General features: G+C 34.9%; 1 protein-coding gene across 1 annotated transcript; it reads left to right on the top strand.

Annotated features, from left to right (window-relative positions):
* Positions 1-299: 299 nt before the first annotated feature.
* Positions 300-19,798, top strand: LOC111447598 (1,4-alpha-glucan-branching enzyme 2-2, chloroplastic/amyloplastic-like). The gene is made up of 22 exons (XM_023086850.1): positions 300-569; positions 936-1,096; positions 1,972-2,171; positions 3,179-3,277; positions 4,371-4,413; positions 7,108-7,167; positions 7,320-7,400; positions 8,800-8,916; positions 9,311-9,394; positions 10,978-11,099; positions 11,257-11,376; positions 12,120-12,249; positions 12,504-12,614; positions 13,004-13,132; positions 14,221-14,324; positions 14,701-14,845; positions 16,104-16,251; positions 16,403-16,503; positions 17,753-17,830; positions 18,701-18,856; positions 19,065-19,139; positions 19,217-19,798. Exons 1-22 carry the CDS (start codon positions 443-445, stop codon positions 19,439-19,441), a joined length of 2,616 nt encoding a protein of 871 aa, XP_022942618.1. The 5' UTR covers positions 300-442; the 3' UTR covers positions 19,442-19,798.
* The last annotated feature ends 482 nt before the right edge of the window (positions 19,799-20,280 follow it).

The following is a 20,280-nucleotide window of genomic DNA, read 5'->3' on the forward strand; positions in this document are numbered from 1 at the left end:
AAAATGTATTCAATTAATTAAACTATACATTATTAAATCAGAATTCAAAAGGTTTAAATTTATAAATGAAAAAAAAAAAAAAAACTCCACGTACGGACAAAAACATTATTATTATTTTATTATTAATGCTATTTTATTATTATTATTATTATTATTATGGCGATTTAATTTTTATAATGGCGAAATCAGGGAGAACTGAATTTGTAGTAAAAAAAAATTCGAATGGTGTAGACCCACGTGACGTGACTGTCCACGTGTCATACAATCTCCCTTCCTCTTTCTTCTCTCTCGCGCCGTTCGTTTCCCCCTCTTTCCGATTTCTGTGAATACTGAATGCTCACTGAATATACACTTTTTTTCTAACTTCACGCAGTTTCATCACCTTCCTCTCAGTGAATCCTCTCTGCTTCTTCTTCTCCACCGCTTTCTCTCTCGTCGGAAAATGGTTTATACGATCCCAGGGATTCGGTTCCCTGCAGTTCCGGCGCTCTGCAAGTACTCCGACTCTTCCTTCAATGGCGACAGGAAGATGCCGCTATCTCTCTTCATGAGGAAGGAATCGTCTGCTAGTACTCACCTCACTTTTGCATTTTCCTTCTTCATAACACTTTAATTCTTTGCTGACATGTAGACTCCTGGAGCTCGTGTTGATTTTCGTGTTTGACTGGTATTTTTGATTAATTTTGCTGGAAAATGTCGTCTGTATGCTTTGTTAGGTTTTTTGTATGATTGGAATTGGATCGCCAGTGTTGGCTGTACGTGTACGTTGTGTGTTGAGATTTTTCTGGCTGGTTATTACTACGGGAAGTCTTTTGAGTCATTGTTTGTTAAGAGGACTTGTGAACAGTTTAGTGGTTAATGAACTTTAATTCGTACTTGTGAAATTACCTACACTGTATTTCTGTAGATGGAGTTGATTTGATCCTTGTTTGCAGGGAAGATTGTTGGTACGAAGTCCACTTACGATTCTAATTCCGTGTTGTCGACCTCAACTGCTGCTTCTGGTAACATACTGGTTCCTGGGAGTGAAAGCGATAGCTCTCCGACTTTGGACGGTGAGCCTGAAATTTCTGGCGTAGTATCAGAGGATGATCAGGTTAGTGATATTTATGTTCTTGGTTCTACTGAGGTTCTTACAGCTTAAGTGTAATTTAGGCTGATATTTAAAATCATTTAGTCGATATTGGGAGCAAAGTTGCTATTTAGAAACCACAGACTTATAGTCAGTCATTGATTTTGCATGGAAACGAGGTGGTATAAAAGAAGTTCAAGAGAGACATCCTAATTGCCACCTACAACCAATATGTGTATTCTTTGCAATCCTTGCTGTGATGCTCTTTCTCTCAATGCTTTGGTGAGAGCTCTTTTGATTGAATATCTCAAAAAAAAAAAAAAAAAAAAAAAAAAAAAGAACCTAGATCAGTCCTTAATACCTTGAAGTCTATCATCTATGGTCTCACCAATCTGAACAAGAAAGTTTTGGTCATTTGGTCTCATTAATTTGGATACCCCGAACATAGATCTATTTTTTGCAACTATTTTCCTTCTTTGATTGCTTCTAGTTGGAAGGCTGTTTTTTAAAACCATTCTAACTATAGGTGAGATGTTTTGAAACCCTAAAGTTATACTTAGAATCTTAAATTCCAAACCCATTTTAAAATCAATCCTATAAATCAGCGGTCTGGCTATCTTTGCCCTGTATAAGTACTGTCAGTAAATTTATCTATGTCTAGGCCCATTCAATTACTTAAATTTTGGTTTTTCTTCTAAAAGAGATATTTTAATATGCTGAAAACAACCAGCTGGACTTGCATTTTCTCATTCTAAAGACGTTCATGAGGATAGCTTTTGTCTATTAGTCGTATTGATTTGATGTCTTTACTTTTGTCTATATACCCATGTTTACTTTCGTTGTCACATCAATAAGTTTCTTGACAGATTACCTTCATTATTTTTGTAACTTGGTTTCAGGTGCTTCATGATGTAGATAGTCAAACAATAGAAGCTGATGAGAAGCTGATGGATCAAGCACCATTGGAGGAAATATCAATTCCTTCAAAAAGTAGCTTGGCCGAACCCACTGTGAGATCCATTCCTCCACCTGGCAGTGGGCAGAGAATCTATGAAATAGATCCATATTTGTTGGCTCACAAAGGACATCTTGATTACCGGTAAGTCTGTATCGTCATCCTTGGTAAGTAACTTCCATTGGTTATAAAACAAGTATAACACATATAAGACATCATATTGAAAGAAGCTAAGGGGATTCCAAAAATTTATACATCTGATATTAATGAAAAGGAGAACTATAATTACAGTGAGGATCTCTGGAAAGGAACTTTGAAGAGACTTTGAAGTATATGTACCGAAGTTCCTTCACTTTCTTTTGAAGTATCCTTGAAAAGTCTTTCTAGGTAAATTTTCTAAATAACCCCCTTAGTTGCATTCTCCAAAAGGACGTTGCATTTCATTGAAAAGATGATCTCTCAGGATTTGTTCAAGGTTGAAAGAAGCATTCTTAGGGAAGGACCAAAATTCTTGAAGAACGAACACAGAAGTGCATGAATTGATGGTTTTGGTCCTCCCATCCCTCTTTCAAAGGCAGCATGTGTTGGGAGAGAAGCAAAATGTAATGCCCTTTATCATTAAATTTCAGAAGAAAATTTGAATGTTCTTGGGGTCTTTTGCGAAATGTGTTAAAAGCCACATGTATAAAAGGGAGAAAAGTGCCAAAGTGAAAATAGCTCCGAGGCTATCCTCAACCAAGAGGTCAGGAATGCGAGTCTCCCCACCCCAAGAAGTGTGAAAAAGGGATCACTTCCCAACCAAGCGGCTCCATAATCAGTACCCTCAGCCCATAGAAAATGCCTCTCATCTTCTTTTCATGAGTCTTGATGACGTTTGCTGGCATCTGGGAAACAAATATGATGTAAATGAGCATACTCAGAAATAAGAAGAAAAAGAAAAAATTGAATAGTGAGTTTTCTCCCTTTCGAAAAACCAGCTTTCTCATTTGTCTTTTAGAAATTCAATCAATAGCAGTGGAATCTTTGAAGAATATCAAATTTGCAGAATCTTTCATATTTCTTTTATCACCGACCTTACATAAAAAAAAAAAATCTTTTGTTTTTTCTCATTGCATGTCGGATAAAGTCTAACCATTTCTGTATATATTTAGCTATGGACAGTACAGAAGGCTAAGGGAGGCTATTGACCAGAATGAAGGTGGGTTAGAAGCGTTCTCCCGTGGCTATGAAAAGTTTGGTTTCACACGCAGGTAACTTTCTTAGATTTTATGTGCTGCCTGTGTCTCTCTCTCACACGCACTTGGAAGTGTGAAAACACTGATACAGACCACCTTATGATTGGCACTATTGTTATGTGTAATAAAATCGGAACTTGTAGAACAATAATGTTTTATCTATTCTTTTATTGATATTTCAGCAATCTCAGATAATTCTTTTACTGTTGTATGGAGGATATATTTGTATGTCAAAAATAAAGTACTAAAGAGGTATACAGATATTTCAGCAATCTCAGGGAAATAAGGATACCAAGTATGTAGAAATATAAAAATAGTTTATGACCAATAAATGAAGTAAACGTGAAATTATATTTTTAGCAGTATTTGGTAATTTCAATGAGAATTTGCATGTGAGTCAAGATGCGGATATGTACTTAGGAGCAGGTTTTGCCCAATCCAAAGTGACAAAGGTGATTTTGAAAGTCATTGTTTTAATCTTGTGAAGTGTTGTTTGTTTAGCTCAAATAAATAGCCTACTTATTCCAGAAACTTGGGAGTCATTAGAAGACTAGTTAGGACTATTTTTGTCATTTTTGGTGAAGCTTCATATGTGGCTCGATTATCATATTCATACTTCATGTTTCCTTAATTTTATCATATCTATCCTTGATTAGTATCGTTTTGTTATTTCTGCAATAAAATGTTTATGTTCGTTTAAGATATCTTAAAGTAATTCCTTCCATTCCAATAAAAAAAAATCGTTCATGTCTACCATGGATTGAATTCACTTCAGATTCAAAAGAGCACATAGAAGTGCGAGCCTATGGGAAGATTAGAGACTTTACCTTTCTCTCCCATTTGTTAGTTTATCACCTGAACGAGTACTTCTCCCCCTCGCTCTATCCTAAATGGTCATTATCTCCTCTCCCCTTTCCGTCTACTAGTTAGCTACAAAAAGGCACCCCACTTACTTTACACTTCTTACCCACTAGTTCCCCTTCTCTTTCTGTTATATACGTTGACAATATGAGTAGATCACCTTCTTTTTCCAATTAATTGTTATTTAAACCATGCATGATAAATTTCTTGTATGGTTTCTAAATTTGTTTAAAATTGGTTTTTTCAGTGCCACAGGTATCACGTACCGTGAATGGGCACCAGGAGCTACGGTCAGTTTTCCATTCAATGATAACAGAATTTTTAATTTATTCTTGTTCAGTTGCTTGCTTTGGCATTGATCAGGGAACTATTTAGAAACCATAGCTAGTCGAGAATCATAATATTTTTGTACTTGGTGAACAATTCTTTGGAGTAAATATGCCATGGTATCTAAATTAGTTGTGTAACAGCCTGAGCCCACCGCTAGTAGATATTGTTCTCTTTGAGCTTTCCCTTTCGAGCTTCCCCTCAAGGTTTTTAAAACTCTGTCTACTACGGAGAGGTTTTTACACCCTTATAAAGAATGCTTCGTTCCCCTCTCGGAGACGTGAGATCTCACAATCCACCCCTATTCGGGGCCCAACGTCCTTGCTGACACACCACTTGGTGTCCACCCTCTTCAGGGCTCAGCGTCCTCGTTGGCACACCGCCCCGGTGTCTAGCTCCGATACCATTTGTAAAAGCCCAAGTCCATTGGTAGCAGATATTGTCCTCTTTGGGTTTTTCCTGTTGGGCTTTCTCAAGATTTTTAAAACACGTTTGCTAGGGAGAGGTTTCCACACTCTTATAAAGAATGTTTTGTTCCCCTCACCAACCGATGTGGAATCTCACAATCTACCCCCTTCGGGGTTCAGCGTCCTCGCTGGCACTCGTTTACCTCTTCGATCGATGTGAGATCTCACAAACTGTAGTTTTGTTGTTCACTTTTTCTTTTTTTTGGTGTTTCGTGGTGCATTTATAAGTTTTTTAATCTGAAAATAAGGGGTCAGATTTCTACCGTTCTTGAGGCAGAGCTTATTCTGGCATTCCTAGGAACTAGCTTTTGTGACTACCCCCACCAAAAAAAAAAAAAAGAAAAAAAATACTAATCCCAAAACTGTCAAGGACCCTATTAGTTTGACCTTTTGTCTTATAAGATGATTGCTAATGTACATGTCAAGAGATTTAAAATGATGCAGCCAAAAGAGACTAATGCTCAATATGAACCCGACAAGGGAGTGAAAGTAAAACAGAAAATAACAAAAATCACAAAGGAGATGTAAAATGATGCTTTCCTCGACCATTTCTATGTTCGTGTGACCCTTTGTTGGAAAGTAGTGGTTCACAGTTGAAAAAGGGTACAGAATTTTTCCATCAGTTTTTTTTGCGATAAATTAGGAAGAAAAAGAAGGCATAGCATTTACTGTGAATCTTCGGAAGGCTATTTAACAACATTATTAATAACCTGTCCATCGTCCAATATAAGGGAGAATTCAATTTTAACTCTCATCGATAGATTTTAACCCATGAGTTGGCCTAGTGGTCAATAAGAGCTATGGGTATAATAAAGAGATCCCAGAGATCAGAGGGGATGGTTCAGTCCATGTTGTCCACCTACTTAGGATTTAATATCTTATGTGTTTCTTTGTCAATCAAATGTAGTAAAGTCGAGCAGTTGTCCCGTGAGATTAGTTGAACTAGCGGGCTTGCTTGTGTATATAATATATATACTCTTATTGACAGCATTTTTCGAGCTGCTTCACGCTGGCTGGCTATATAAGAGAATGCAAGGGTTTCTAGAATGGAAAGATTAAGTTCGGATCGCTTGCTATCATTTGTACTCGGGTCCTTAGAAATTAGAGAATATTGGTCTTTATCGGAATAACATCCTTCTGTAGAAGTTAAGGAATCATGCCCCCCCTTGAAGATTGACCCTATCACGGGTTTATCTTGCAGCTCAGTTTTTAAAGGCCTCTTTATGATCTAAGTCTTTTCTCACCTCCCTATTTTGTTTTTCTTGTTGACTAACTTAACAAACTACTTCTTAGAGGCCATGGTCTGTGTTTTGTGAAAAGCTTCAATGTGGGAGAAAGCTTCCTTGTCATTAACGATCTTAAGTTTGTTTTTGACACAATTCTCTTTACTTCTCCTTTGTCGGCTTTTTGAGAAGATTTCTTCTACTATTGCAGAACATGTGAGGGATTTTTATTGGATGGTAATTGGTGACACATTAGAAATTGGAAGCCCTTTCATAGTTTGGAACAATATGCAACTTCGTATCCTTTCTCGAGGACAGGGTTTTGACATCTTCCTATTCTTCTTCCACCTGTTTGTCACTGTTAGAGTGGTTTATTCTTTGAAATTTCTCATCAAAATTTGCAAAGAAAATCCTTATTCCCCGAGGAGCTCCTTGAATAAATGGAATTCCAACTGGTTTATTATTTTCACTAAAAGTGGAGTCATTCTTTGAAAAAAAAAAAGATCCTCAGAACAGCTGAATCAACAAATTCTTTGAAAATTCAATGGTGATTTAGGAGACCAGATCTCTTAACCATTTTCCCATTCGTTTTTGGTTCTTCCTCAAGTTCTTTGTTGAATGTTGATGTCTCTGTTATCCCTAGAAGTCTCCAATTTCTTCACATTAATGATTGATATCTCGTTTCCATTTCTTTTAAGTTTGTCACAAGGGATATCAAAATCTCTCGAATATTTTCACACATAAAAATCGTTAAGACACTAGCAAAGTTGATTTGGTCAATTGATGAGACATAGATGTCGTCCAAACTGCTATTTCCTGAATGCACCCAAACGGCTTTCATTTAATTGGAAAACAATATAGCTTGATGGTTGTTGGAGCAATTTTCTGGCATCTTCTACTTGAGTTTTCTGTGCGTTTATGTTTTTGATGAACTTCGAGGAAAATAACTTCTTTCTTCCTCTTTTAGTCAGCTGCGTTGATTGGAGACTTCAACAATTGGAATCCTAATGCAGATATTATGACCCGGGTATGTGATATTTGTTGTAGATCCCAACTGCCTATTGTTTGTCCTCATAAATTTCTTTGCTCTCTCCTCTCTCTGAACCGATACTTATTGAGCATTTTAGTACTCTTTGTATTTAGAATGCTATTTACAATTATGTTTTTTTGTATGTGCAGAATGAGTTTGGTGTCTGGCAAATTTTTTTGCCTAATAATGCAGATGGTTCCCCAGCCATTCCTCATGGTTCTCGAGTGAAGGTACATATTCTCAAGACGGTGTATAAATTATGCAAGGAAAATAATTTGATTTTAGGACTCTAGAAGATATTCATTTAGAGTTATGGACGTTTATTTATTTATTAACTAATTATTATTATTTATTATTATTATTATTTTGATAAGAAACAATATTGATGGTACAAAATTAGAAAAGAAGGGGAGAGCCTGCTCAGAAGGAGTTGAAAAGACCCTCCGATTGGATATGTGATTAGAGAAGCTGTAGTAACAGAAAAGGGGGAGCAATTACCCCAAGTAATAACCAGAAAAATTATAGCATCCAAAAATGTATCAAAAGGAAGCTCCATTTCTTAATGTATTCTTTGCTTCATTTCTACCCAAGGAAATGAGGGTCAAACTCAATAATTGTATGAGCTCATTGTTTATATATTTAGAAAAAAGATTCAGGTATTTTCGAAATAAAGATATCTAGGTCATAGTAACAGAAAAGAGGGAGCATTTACCCCAGAAAGATGATAGCATCCAAAAATGTATCAAAAGGAAGCTCCATCTCTTTATGTATTCTTTGCTTCCTTTCTACCCAAGTAAGACATATAAAAGTCCTCACAATGTGCATCCAGATAAGCTCTGATTTCCTTTCTAAATGGGATTTCCCAGTAAAACATCAGAGAGAAGGTGTGACGTCCAGAAGAGGAAAAGAGAAGAATTTCACATTTATATGATACAAAAAGATGGCTTTGTGATTCAGAACTATTCAGGGGAGGAAGAGAAGAATAGCATATTTACATGTTACAAAAAGATGGCCTTGTGATTCAGAACTATTCTTGCAAATGAAACACAGCAATAAGGAGAGATGTTCATACATCCTACATTGGAGCTTGTCGTGGGTAGCTTCATTCTTGCTGAATTGCCATGAAATTAAAATAGTTGAGAACAACTTGCTGAATGACCTTTTTTATTGGCCAAGACAGAGTCAACAATTGACAAATACTGATATTTAATAGTATTTTCAACAATGATGGGAGGGCCTAAAACAACTAACCTAAGGTTGAAACATTCATCTCAAGCATAGTTTGCCTGTGTGCAACACTTAATAGATTCAATCTTCCTACGTGAGTTAGACTCAATAGGTTCCTGATTAGTGTGCGTGGCAACTGTAAGTCTTTCTCTGTGTCTCTTGGATGCTGTTATATTTCTTCACTTAGTTCCATTTGCTGAGCTTCGTTAGATTCTACAAAAAGTGAGGTTTTTCCAAAGAAATGTGATGTACTGATTTGATTGCGTAACTTGGGTTGGGTTGAGAATTTTTTAAGTAGATGGATGGTTTGTAGCGCTTAGTTTAGTTTGGTTTTTTTTTTTTTTTTTTTTTTTTCCTTCTTTCTGATTTTCCATCATGTATCTGAATTGTCGATACTTGTAGATTCGAATGGATTCTCCTTCTGGCATCAAAGACTCAATTCCTGCTTGGATCAAGTTTTCTGTACAGGCTCCAGGTGAAATACCGTACAATGGCATATACTATGATCCACCAGAAGAGGTATATTTTATAAATTCACCAATCTATCGTATAATTGTTTAGGCAGTATGGAAAACCTTTTGGAACTGCAATTATGAAAATATTAATAAATATTGGGAAAATAGATTACTGACATTAGATTATAGCGTTCCAAAATGAATGGCTAATGGTACATCTTTTTTTTTTTTCATTTTAGTGATATTGTCTACCAAAGAGGAAAATTAATTATATTCTTAAAATTTTCTCCGGTTGTTTAGGGAGATCATGGGTGAGTAAAATCCTTAACTACTGCATTGTTATTTGGTGATAATTGCTTGCTTACTGGCTACTTATTATTGTATGACTTTCTACAGCTAAGCTGCAAACTGCTTTGTTTTACTGGAATTTACTTTCTGTTTACCTCTCGTTATTGTAGGAAAAATATGTATTTCAACATCCTCAGCCAAAAAAGCCGAGGGCACTTAGAATTTATGAGAGCCATGTTGGTATGAGTAGTACGGTAAACATCTTCTGTTCCCTATGATAGATACTTTCTGATTTCTGTTTAAATGCTTTTCCTCTTTGTTTTTTTCTTTTTTTTTCCCTGTGTTCTTTTATATGGCAACATTACTTCCTACTCAAGATTATGCTTGGAAGTGGCATAAAAGTGTTAAAACACGTTAAATTGTTTGACCAAAGTGACCCACAACTGTGGATGAAGATCATTAGACAAAGTGTACGGTGTTTAGCCTCTCCAAAGAAACCAACCAAGAAAAAAGAATTAATGTACCTTGGAATTTTGGCTTTCTATATGAAACAGAATGTAGAGCTTAATCAGGTAGAAGAACATTTTCAGTGTAATTTGACTGCTGTGTTAAACCACCCAAATTCACTAGTGAAACTAAAAATGGTTACTTTATTGGACCTTTTAATTTCCAACAATCCTTTTGTCCACCCCTTGTTTTCTCTAGGATAATTTTAAAATTTGCACGATTTACTTGGTAAGTACGTGGGTTAACTTCTCAAATTCATGTCTTTAAAAATACTCCCATTCCTTTTAACCATATGTCTGACATTAAAGCTTTGACTACATTAACTCAAAGAAGATTGAGATTGACCACAGGAGATTGATATATGCTACATTGAGAACTGACTGAAAAAACTCCCAAAGAATTTGAACTCTAGCCTCTGGCATCCTCCCTTGAAACTGATGCTAAATTAGGCAATAATAGACCAAATTCTTCAAGTTCGTTATCCTTACAGTTTCTTCTAGTTTCAAATTTTCAGCTTTGAAGGGAAAAACCCCAACAGTTAAACACAGAACCATTTGGAGAAGAAACCACCTGATAGAGATGTGGATAAACAAGTTTAAAAGGAGAATTACCCGACCATTTGTCATGCCAAAAAGAGCTTTGCTTGCCATTTCCAAACCTGAAATGAGTTAGAGTTCAACAAGCTTCCATAGCCTTCGCAAACAGCCACTCCTTTTGCCAACAAGGCCTCGGTTTAACCCCATATAATATGTTTGACACCACTTGACACACTTCAGAGCAGGCGTGATGAAAATTGGCATAAAATAGATAGGAAGATTGGGAAATACTGAATTGCACAAAAGTCAATCTCCAAACCCTAGATAATTGAAATCTCTTCCCTCCATCCAACTTCTAAATAATTTTATCAGAAATAGTAGACCAGAATTGAGAGGATTGAGAGGATTTTGAATTACCTCCAGGAGACTCCACCTTGGAATGGAGCTTGGAAGTAAGCTGATTCAACCGAAAAAAGATCCACATTAATGCCATAAACCGCATGCCACAAGAGTTCATACTTAACCTGCCTAGTAGTTTCTAGAGACTTTTAAGCTTTACTTTCTTTTTTTGGGGAGAAAACCCTAGTATTTACTTGGAAAAGCTTAAAGAAGGAAAGGAGTGATTGGAGAGTTGAGAGAGAAAGATGGAGCTATTTAAACATTACTTCATGATTGATTGTAGAATAAAAAGGGATATTGAAATATTCATTTACATATGAAATTCTCAATATTCTTATGTTGTGCCACTGTACAACATTCTTCATTCACATCTATTGCTGAACATTGAATTTTAGGAACCTATTATAAATACGTATGCAAACTTTCGAGATGATGTCCTTCCTCGTATTAAGAGGCTTGGATACAATGCTGTTCAGATCATGGCTATCCAAGAGCATTCCTATTATGCTAGCTTTGGGTAAGTTCATGTTTATTATATGTGGATTTTTCTAAATTTGCTGCAGTTTTTAGTATAATTGTGTTAATAAATGGTATGCAGCATTTTGAGGACTTTTGCCATCACTTTGTGTGGCATCTCCCGGCATTCAATTTGTAACTTTCGCACTTTAATGTAGGTACCATGTTACCAACTTTTTTGCTCCTAGCAGTCGCTGTGGAACCCCTGAAGAGCTTAAATCTTTGATAGATAGAGCTCATGAGCTCGGTCTGCTTGTTCTCATGGATATTGTTCATAGGTAAGCAAAGAGAAAGAGACCAAGACTGTGGAAAGAACTGGAAACAATATTTTATTTTCAGAACACTACTTTGTAGGAGAATTGTTTTTTTTTCCCCCTTCTGTTCTAAATCCCTTCAGTATTCATTACCTAGATCTATTGGATAAAAAAGTTTCCTTTTAAAATCATGTGGCATACATGGAGGTGATGGGTAATTCCCGTCTACTTTTCTTCTAAATTGATGACAATAACATGCAAAAGAACTAGAGAATTAAATTTCATCAACCCTGACTCCCACAGGTTTATGCATGCCGGATCTAACCAATTGTTCTTTGTAAATACAATTTGACATGTTTTTAGTAGGAAAGAAGAATATTCATTCCTTGATAGAATAGAATCTATAACTGAAAAAGAAAAAAGAAAAAAATCCAATGGGTCCGGTGATGTAGTGTAAAATTTTCAAGACACTGTTTCCTCTGACCACAGTTTTTCAGATCTTTGACTATATGTTCAATTCCATTATCTGGCTCTTTGTTTACCTTGCTTGATGTTGAATATTCTTCCAAGTTTTTTTCTTATCATCTATTTTCCATTTAAAAAAATTATAGTTCTTTATTGGTCTACCTCTGATTACAAATACAGTCATTTCTTTGTTTCCCATGTTTGATATTGAATATTCTTCCAAGTTTGTTTGTCTTTATCATCTATTGCCCATTTTAGAAAACCATAATTTTTTATTGATCTATATTTTATTACAAATACAGCCATGCATCAAAGAATGTGTTGGATGGACTAAACATGTTTGATGGCACTGATAACCATTACTTTCATTCTGGATCCCGAGGTTATCATTGGATGTGGGATTCTCGTCTTTTTAATTACGGAAGCTGGGAAGTAAGTTTTTTCTTTTCTAATTATAAATTGTTGGAGTATTGATATAATTAAATTTACCATAACCCATCAATTTAATTTGATTGGTGATCTAACGTGGTACCAGATTAGGTCTTACGTTCGAACCCCTTAACGTTGATTGGTAATTTAACAATTGCGTGTCTTTATGTGTGGATGAACTCTGCTTTGTCCCCCGTTTATGTTTATCTCATGTCTATATATAACCTAAGGTTTCATCCTTCTATATCTTCTTTTAGGTACTAAGGTTTCTAGTATCAAATGCTAGATGGTGGCTCGAAGAATACAAGTTCGATGGGTTCAGATTTGATGGTGTGACCTCCATGATGTATACACATCGTGGCCTAGAGGTACACTATTCAAGGGGGGTTGGGGAACTTACCTCACAAGATGGGGCAAGGTGTCGGGCTTTCGTTTCTGAGAAATTTGGTTTTAAAGGCTTATTTCCCTTGTGTGTGTGTGTCTATATATATATATATATATATATATATATATGTAGACATTTTAAAATGTCATTCCTATATATAGATATTATATAGGAATGACATTTTAAAATTTTGATCAAACCAGTCCGCTGCCTACAAATCTGCAGGTCTTTATCATTTTATTTTTTGATATGGATAATCCTCGCTCTCAATTTGGCTACAATTGTTCACTGTGTCAGGATTTATTATATTATATTCATGCTTTGGCTTATGACGAGAATTTTTTCTTTCTTCTTTATTTGTGTGTGCTGTAGGTAGGGTTTACTGGAAACTACAACGAGTACTTTGGATTTGCTACAGATGTAGATGCTGTGGTGTATTTGATGCTGGTGAATGATATGATTCATGGGCTTTATCCCGAGGCTGTTACAATTGGTGAAGATGTATGTTTCATGAATTTATCATAAAATGACACTTGTTTGTAACCAGAGCTTTGTTCTTTTCCCTTTATATACTGATATAGATGTTAGCAACAATAATAATAATTCATATACACCATTCAGGAATTCAGTGATTTTGTTAAAATTTATTTATAGGTTATGTTTATATTTCATCTTAGAAAGCGAGATAATTAAATGGTTCAAACTCAACTATGTGCTTATCAAACAACAGCTAGGGATATCCCCACCAAGCCTAACTTGAAATTGTGAAAAACAAGTTGGGATTGTACGACATATATAACTATATGGTAGGGGAATGTTGAAAATTAATGTCAACATTAGAGCATTTTTGTAAATAGCAAATTAGGAAATTAACCAAAAATTTAGTAGATTTGATTAGATAAGGTTAATTTACCTTTTTTGTTGTTATTTTAGTATTTAAGTTAACACGTTGTCTTGATTTATCATTAGTTAAATATTATGAAATACAAACCACATTTAGGAATTTAGCTTTCTTTGGGGGGGGGNGGGGGGGTTGTTCCATCCGTGGGTGCATCTTTGGAACTATTTGGCACAATAAGGGAGAAATTTCTTCACTTCTCCCTTGAGGACAAGAAATCTTGCTGATAAAAATAAGCGTTTAATTTTTCAAGGGGTAAACATTGGAAATCAGGTTAGTTAAAGTTAAAGGAGAGCATACATTTTTAAGCAGGGGTTGAGGCATGAGGTAAGCAACTATCAATGGGTAGCTTTGTGAGAGTAGACCTCCCACGCTCCATGAGTGCCTTTTAATGGATTTTAGCTTGAACCAACGGAAAACTGATCTGCCAATCAATACATATTCATATTTTGTGAATATCTCTAATATTGATGTAATCAACTAATGTTCGTTGAAAGTTTGTTAAAGTTCTTCATATTAATTTATCTTTGAATATTATCAATATGATGATAAAACTTTGCTGATTCTAGATGTGAAGTTGCATATAGGTAATTATTTAATAAATCATAACGGTTTAGATTCTTAACCGGTTTGACCGTTATAATGGTAAAGTATTGCCGTCTTCTCATGAGGTTAAATGTTAATGTTGCAGGTCAGTGGAATGCCTACCTTTTGCATTCCTATCCAAGATGGTGGAATTGGATTTGATTACCGGCTGCACATGGCCATTGCTGATAAATGGATCGAGCTTCTCAAGTATGTTGTTTTCTTCCTCGTACTTTATTTAGATTTGCTAAAAATACATATCTGAATGTTCTTCAATTTAGTTATGAGTAAAATACAAAGTTAATTGTGATCAAATTTATCTTTTTATTGATAAAATCATGTGTCATACGTCCCTAGTGCATGACATAACCCATACAATATTGGAATGACAAATTTTCAAAACAAGTGATGACCTATTAATAAAACAGGGTTCATTTTAGAACTTTTTTTTGAAAGATTAAACAAATTTGGAAATGTAGTAGGGCAATGCCTCCTTGTGATATATTTTTATTCAAGTTTTTCTCCACCAAGTGTACGTAAAATAGTTTTGAGATGCTCTGCTTAACCAATTTTGTGTATGGTGTAGGAAAAGCGATGAAGACTGGAAAATGGGTGATATTGTTCACACGCTTGTTAACAGAAGGTGGTTAGAAAAGTGTGTTGCATATGCTGAGAGTCATGACCAAGCTCTTGTTGGTGATAAAACAGTTGCGTTCTGGTTGATGGACAAGGTTAGTAAACATCATCCTGAACTCGTGTTGTGAACATCTCTACTGTTGATGGACATCACACTTAAAATTTAAGGCTGTTGCTCAAGTATTATTGGGTTGTTATTTCATGTTCAAGTTGTTTTCTTAATTTCATTATTTCCTTTTCATGTACATGCCCCTAAGGTTTAGACCATGTTGATTTGAGGTTGAAGGGGAGAAAAATCCTCTCAAGAAAAAGAATCTTTGTTCAGAACTCAGAAGCTTCACATAGTTAGTATTAGAAAGGACATTGAGTTGTTTGATGGTGCTTCCAAAATTTCTAAAAAGCTTCTCAAAATTTTCATAGTTTCAAAAGCATACATGTAGAACGATGGTGTTTAAACGTTTAAGATATTCTCTTGGCTTTTTCCCCCTTTGGAAGCACATGATCTAAGCTTCGCATTCTTTCATAAGTGCTAGTATAGTTATCTCTGGATACTTCTATTGAAAACGTTCTCAAACTTCCCACATATTCTTTTCCATTCATAATTGCATGCAGTAAACTAACAACTAAGTTATGTAGGCTCCATACGAAACTTAAAATTCTGAAGAATAGAATTCACTGTAGAAATGTGAGTTTATCTTTCATTTGAATCGCATGTTGTGTTTGATACTAACAAAGAGCAGTCAACTACACATATTCATTATATTGTTAAAGTTACAAGCCCGGAAATGAATCCCAAAAGCAAGGTAGCAGATTGAATTTCGCATTACAAGAATATTTCAAGATATGCTAGCATGCTAATTTCTTCTAAGCTCCGTGTTTTACATTTACTATCAGCTACTGAAATTTTTATGAGTTTGTTAGCTTGGCTCAAAGAAATGAAAAAACAAAAGGAACTATCAGAAAGATGGATGAATGTAGAACTACTCATAAATCACTGTAAATTTGTCCAGAATTGGGGCTAGTATTTGTCTAATTGTAGATTTTGTGCTCAAACTCCTCATCCAAGTTTATTACGGGAGTATAAGTATGGAAACCTCTATAAATTTTAGATGTTTAAATGAAGTTCACTTTTTGTCTATTGTTTTCATTTCTTCAACCGTTCATCCAATTTTATGAGGCGTCGGGTTTTAGTTTTTTATGAGGCATAAATTTTATTAACCTATACTTTGAAATTAACTTATATCTTTTCATTTCAATTTTTTCGTTTGTATTAGAAGTTGTTCCATTAACCTTATGGAGCACATACAAAGAGGATTACTTCTGCTGTTAAGTCTCCTATATTCATGTTTGCAGGACATGTATGAATTCATGTCTTTGGATAAACCATCAACTCCTGCAATTGATCGTGGAATAGCATTACATAAAATGATAAGGCTTATTACCATGGGATTGGGTGGAGAAGGATATTTGAATTTCATGGGGAATGAATTTGGACATCCTGGTAAGATACTCCCCTGCTTGGTCTTTTATTGTTATATAAATGGGATGATATTTCATATAAATCATTCATTGTATGGCAGTATCATGGTTTTATCAAAATGTTGCTCTATTATTTCCTCTGGAAAATCATTTGTCTTATATCATCCTTCCAGAGTGGATTGATTTTCCAAGGGGCGATCAACATCTTCCTGGTGGTGCAGTAATTCCTGGAAACAACTTTAGTTATGATAAATGTCGGCGTAGATTTGATTTGGTGAGTAATTTCCTACTTATATTTTCTTCTCTAATTTAGGCCAATACTTTGGTGAAGAGCGATTCTCACGTGTCTGAAGTCTCAACCTTAGGTTTCAATGCCTCATATTCCCTTGCTGATATTTGGTACAGTACAACAATGTCAGAACTCAAATGATTAAAATATCGACTATTTTTTATGGTAACCAGACTATAAACTCAAAAGGATGCTTGATGAAACCAAGGTTTAGCAAGTTTCTAGATTATGAAGAAAAAAAAATGAAGCAGTAGGATTTTTAACCACTTCGTTCATATGTTTGCTTCTGCAGTATGATTGGGGGAAATTATTTATTTATTTTAATTATCAGATAGCTTGTATTTCAATTCTATCCTTGACTATGTTGTTTTGCTCGATAGTTAAATAATTCTCTGAGTTAGCCTTGATACCCTCTAACATAGTAAATATTTCCCCAAACTTCTGTTAATCTCTATGTCCTGATCAGATTTTCCACGTTCTAAATAGCTTCCCCAAACTTCTGTTGATCTATGTTCTGATCAGGTTTTCCACAGTTTAAATGGTTTTCGCATTGATTGTGCTCTCACTCCTGTCGTGTACATTAGACGTGATCTACGAATTATGATGTCTTGAATTCTCTTAAATTCTATTGTTGTTTTAGGTTTCCCTTTCCTTTTCAGTAGTATTTATATTGTTGTGGTAATTCACATTCTCATTCTCAAGCATTCAAAGCTTTCTTGATGCCTCCGTACAAATTGCTTTTATTTCCCCATGAGCCTGGGAATGTTATTTCAATATCATTTTAGCTTTCATTTTCTTTTAATAATTTCATTATGGTTTTCAATGATAGAAAATTTTGTTTAATTTTAATTGATACTTTTTTCATTTAAAAATTTATTATTTAATGTATTGGTTTTTAGTAATTGCACTATTTCATCAAATTCTTGTGGTATAAGCCATTGTGAAATACCTCTGGAAACAAAAAAATAATTGTGAAATAAAGATAATTACATGTTCCAGTGGATATTTTACATGTAAATACAATTATCTGATATTCTTTAAATGTATAGTTTTTTCATTTTAAAAATATTTTGTTCCAAGGTAAAGTGTCCATACACATCTAATAAAGAACTTTGGGGAAATGCATCCTAGTCGTAGTCACCAAATCTGTTCCAGTTCAGAAGGACGGACCAGTTGATACATATGTTTCATAAATATGTCTGTACTAACATTAAGGTTGCATATGTGCACTCAGGGAGATGCAGAGTATTTAAGATATCATTTTATGCAAGAATTCGATCGCGCGATGCAGCATCTTGAAGAAGCATTTGGCGTAAGTTTTCTCAGTTTTGTAAAGCTTATGTTTTTCAATATTGAGACATTTTCCCAAGTCCCTGGATTATAAAATTTAAATCACATCTAATGACTGCATGACCTGACATGTAAAAATGTCCAACTATGCTTAAACGGTTTATTCAGTCCAAGTTTATACAACGAAGGTGTGTATACAAATTTGCGTACGTGTAATTTTACTTTCCAGACGTTGTAATGACGGTCTCATTTTTCTCATTAAAGTTGTCTCGATTGTCCCTACCTGGATTTTGCCTTTTTGTTGTCCATTTTTATTATAACAGATCAATCCAATCAATCCACCCTTAACCTTAAAATTTTGATTCTATTCAAATCTGATGGCTTATTTTAAGTTTTTGTTTCTTTCCACTAGAGTTGTAGGGCACATTTATGATTCTTTTTCACTCTTTCTCTCTCTCTAATTCTTGTGCATTTTATTAACTGAAAGTCGAAACTCTCTGCACAAATTTTACATTTAATATTTTAATCAAGTGTCGTCTGCTAAAGGAAACGTACTGCAACGTCTGGATTGACATGCATTTTTCGTTGTTAATGTTTTTTTTATAAGTATATTTGATCCTATCTAACCTGCTTCTCTACAAATTTGGTATTTCAGTCTTTTAATTTTATGTCTTCTGTCATCAGAGCTGTAATGCAGAGTGGAAAACTTTATTGGATTGGCAGATAATTCTCGTCTGCTTTAATTGTCTTAATAATATCTTTTTGTCATAATTTCGAAGTCGCCTTTTTTTTCCCTTGCTGACTTTCATGTGCCTAAAAATCTGTAATTACCAACCACAGTTGGCTTCAAAAGTTCAGAAAATGCACATTAAACATTAACTGGTGGTTGCAGTTCATGACATCTGAACACCAATACGTTTCCCGAAAGGATGAAGGAGATAAAGTCATTGTGTTCGAAAGGGGGGATCTGGTTTTTGTTTTCAATTTCCATTGGAGTAACAGCTATTACGACTATCGAGTGGGGTGCCTCAAGCCAGGAAAATACAAGGTATAGTATGTGTAATATTTTATAAGTTCACCCATGGGTGAGAAATTCGAATTTCGGGTCTAAACATAGAGGATACGTGTGTCTAACTAATTGTGCTATGTTTACATTGTCATTATAGTATGGGGAGTATTAAAATTGTCACGATGTTCTTTCTCTTACACATTTTAATCTGTTCAAACTCTAATGTGGCATTGTTTGCATGTTGTAGATTGTCTTGGACTCAGACGAGCCGTCGTTTGGAGGGTACAATCGGCTTGATCATTCTGCTGAGTACTTCACATTTGTAAGATTGTTTCTTTAGATCTTTTTTTAATTAGATTAGTCCATGATAGATATGGATTCACATTTTTGCTTGTGCAGGAAGGAAACTACGATAACAGGCCTCGTTCATTCCTAGTATATGCTCCTTCCAGGACGGTCGGGGTCTATGCTCTAACACCAGATGATTCTGAGCTTGTAGAGGGCGAAACCAAAACCAAAACCAAAACCAAAACCAAAACCGAAACCGAAACCGAAATCGAAATCGAAACCGAAACTGAAACCGAAACTGAAACTGAAACTGAAATTGAAACTTCAATGGAGTAGAGTTTCTGATGTGAAGATGGTACCATTCATGGTGTACCTAGAGAACCATGTAGCGAAGATGGTTCAACACAGAACCGATGTGGAATCTTCTTGCCAGACCATTCTGCCAGGTAATTGGATTCATCAATTAACAAGGTATAACCTTTCATCCAATGCAATGAATTTCATCTGCGTAAAGTAAAGACAACTTCAGAGGATGAGTAGATGTTTTTACTGTTCTATTTAATTCTTGGCAATTATATTGGTTGTTTCAGATTCCGGAGCTGGAAATTTCTTAGTAGAACGTGTAAGTACATAAAACTCTTTCCAAATACCTAGTCCTGCTTAAATTATAATGAAATACGGTAGAGTCGGCCATGAAAGAATGCCTAATTAGATCTTTAGTATAGTCAGCACTTCACCTTTTCTCAGTCTTAATAATGTTGTTTCCCCCTAGAATATCACCATCACATTGGTAGATTTGGATCCATAACCTTTTTAAGAGTAATTTTTTTTTTGTGGAAGATTTTTTCTTACTCTAAATCACAAATTTAGGTGATGCTATTTAATTTTAGAAGTATTTAATAGGTTCTTACCCTTTAATTGCGTGTAATTTATCTCAAAAAGTTTAAATTTAACTTCTATTTTATATCTATTAAATCATAGAACTTTCAATTCTTCTTTTTTTTTTTTTTTTTTTTTTTAGTGTGTTGAATAGGCCCTTTAATCTATTATACATTCTTTAACCCTAATTTATAAATCTAGAGATTGTATTGGATTGGCTTAAATTTGGTTATAATTGAAGTGGGATTAATGAATTTTGGTTGAGGGGGGTAGAAAGGTGAGTGGGTGAATTATTC

Source organism: Cucurbita moschata, unplaced genomic scaffold (genome assembly GCF_002738365.1).
Source record: "Cucurbita moschata cultivar Rifu unplaced genomic scaffold, Cmos_1.0 Cmo_Scf00001, whole genome shotgun sequence".
Taxonomy (NCBI): domain Eukaryota; kingdom Viridiplantae; phylum Streptophyta; class Magnoliopsida; order Cucurbitales; family Cucurbitaceae; genus Cucurbita; species Cucurbita moschata.

Excerpts from the sequence above, each read along its gene's own strand:
- LOC111447598 (XM_023086850.1), top strand. The coding sequence starts at position 443 with ATGGTTTATACGATCCCAGGGATTCGGTTCCCTGCAGTTCCGGCGCTC. Across the intron at positions 11,100-11,256 it reads TCCTATTATGCTAGCTTTGG|GTACCATGTTACCAACTTTT; the intron begins GTAAGTTCATGT and ends ACTTTAATGTAG. Across the intron at positions 14,846-16,103 it reads CGTTCTGGTTGATGGACAAG|GACATGTATGAATTCATGTC; the intron begins GTTAGTAAACAT and ends TCATGTTTGCAG.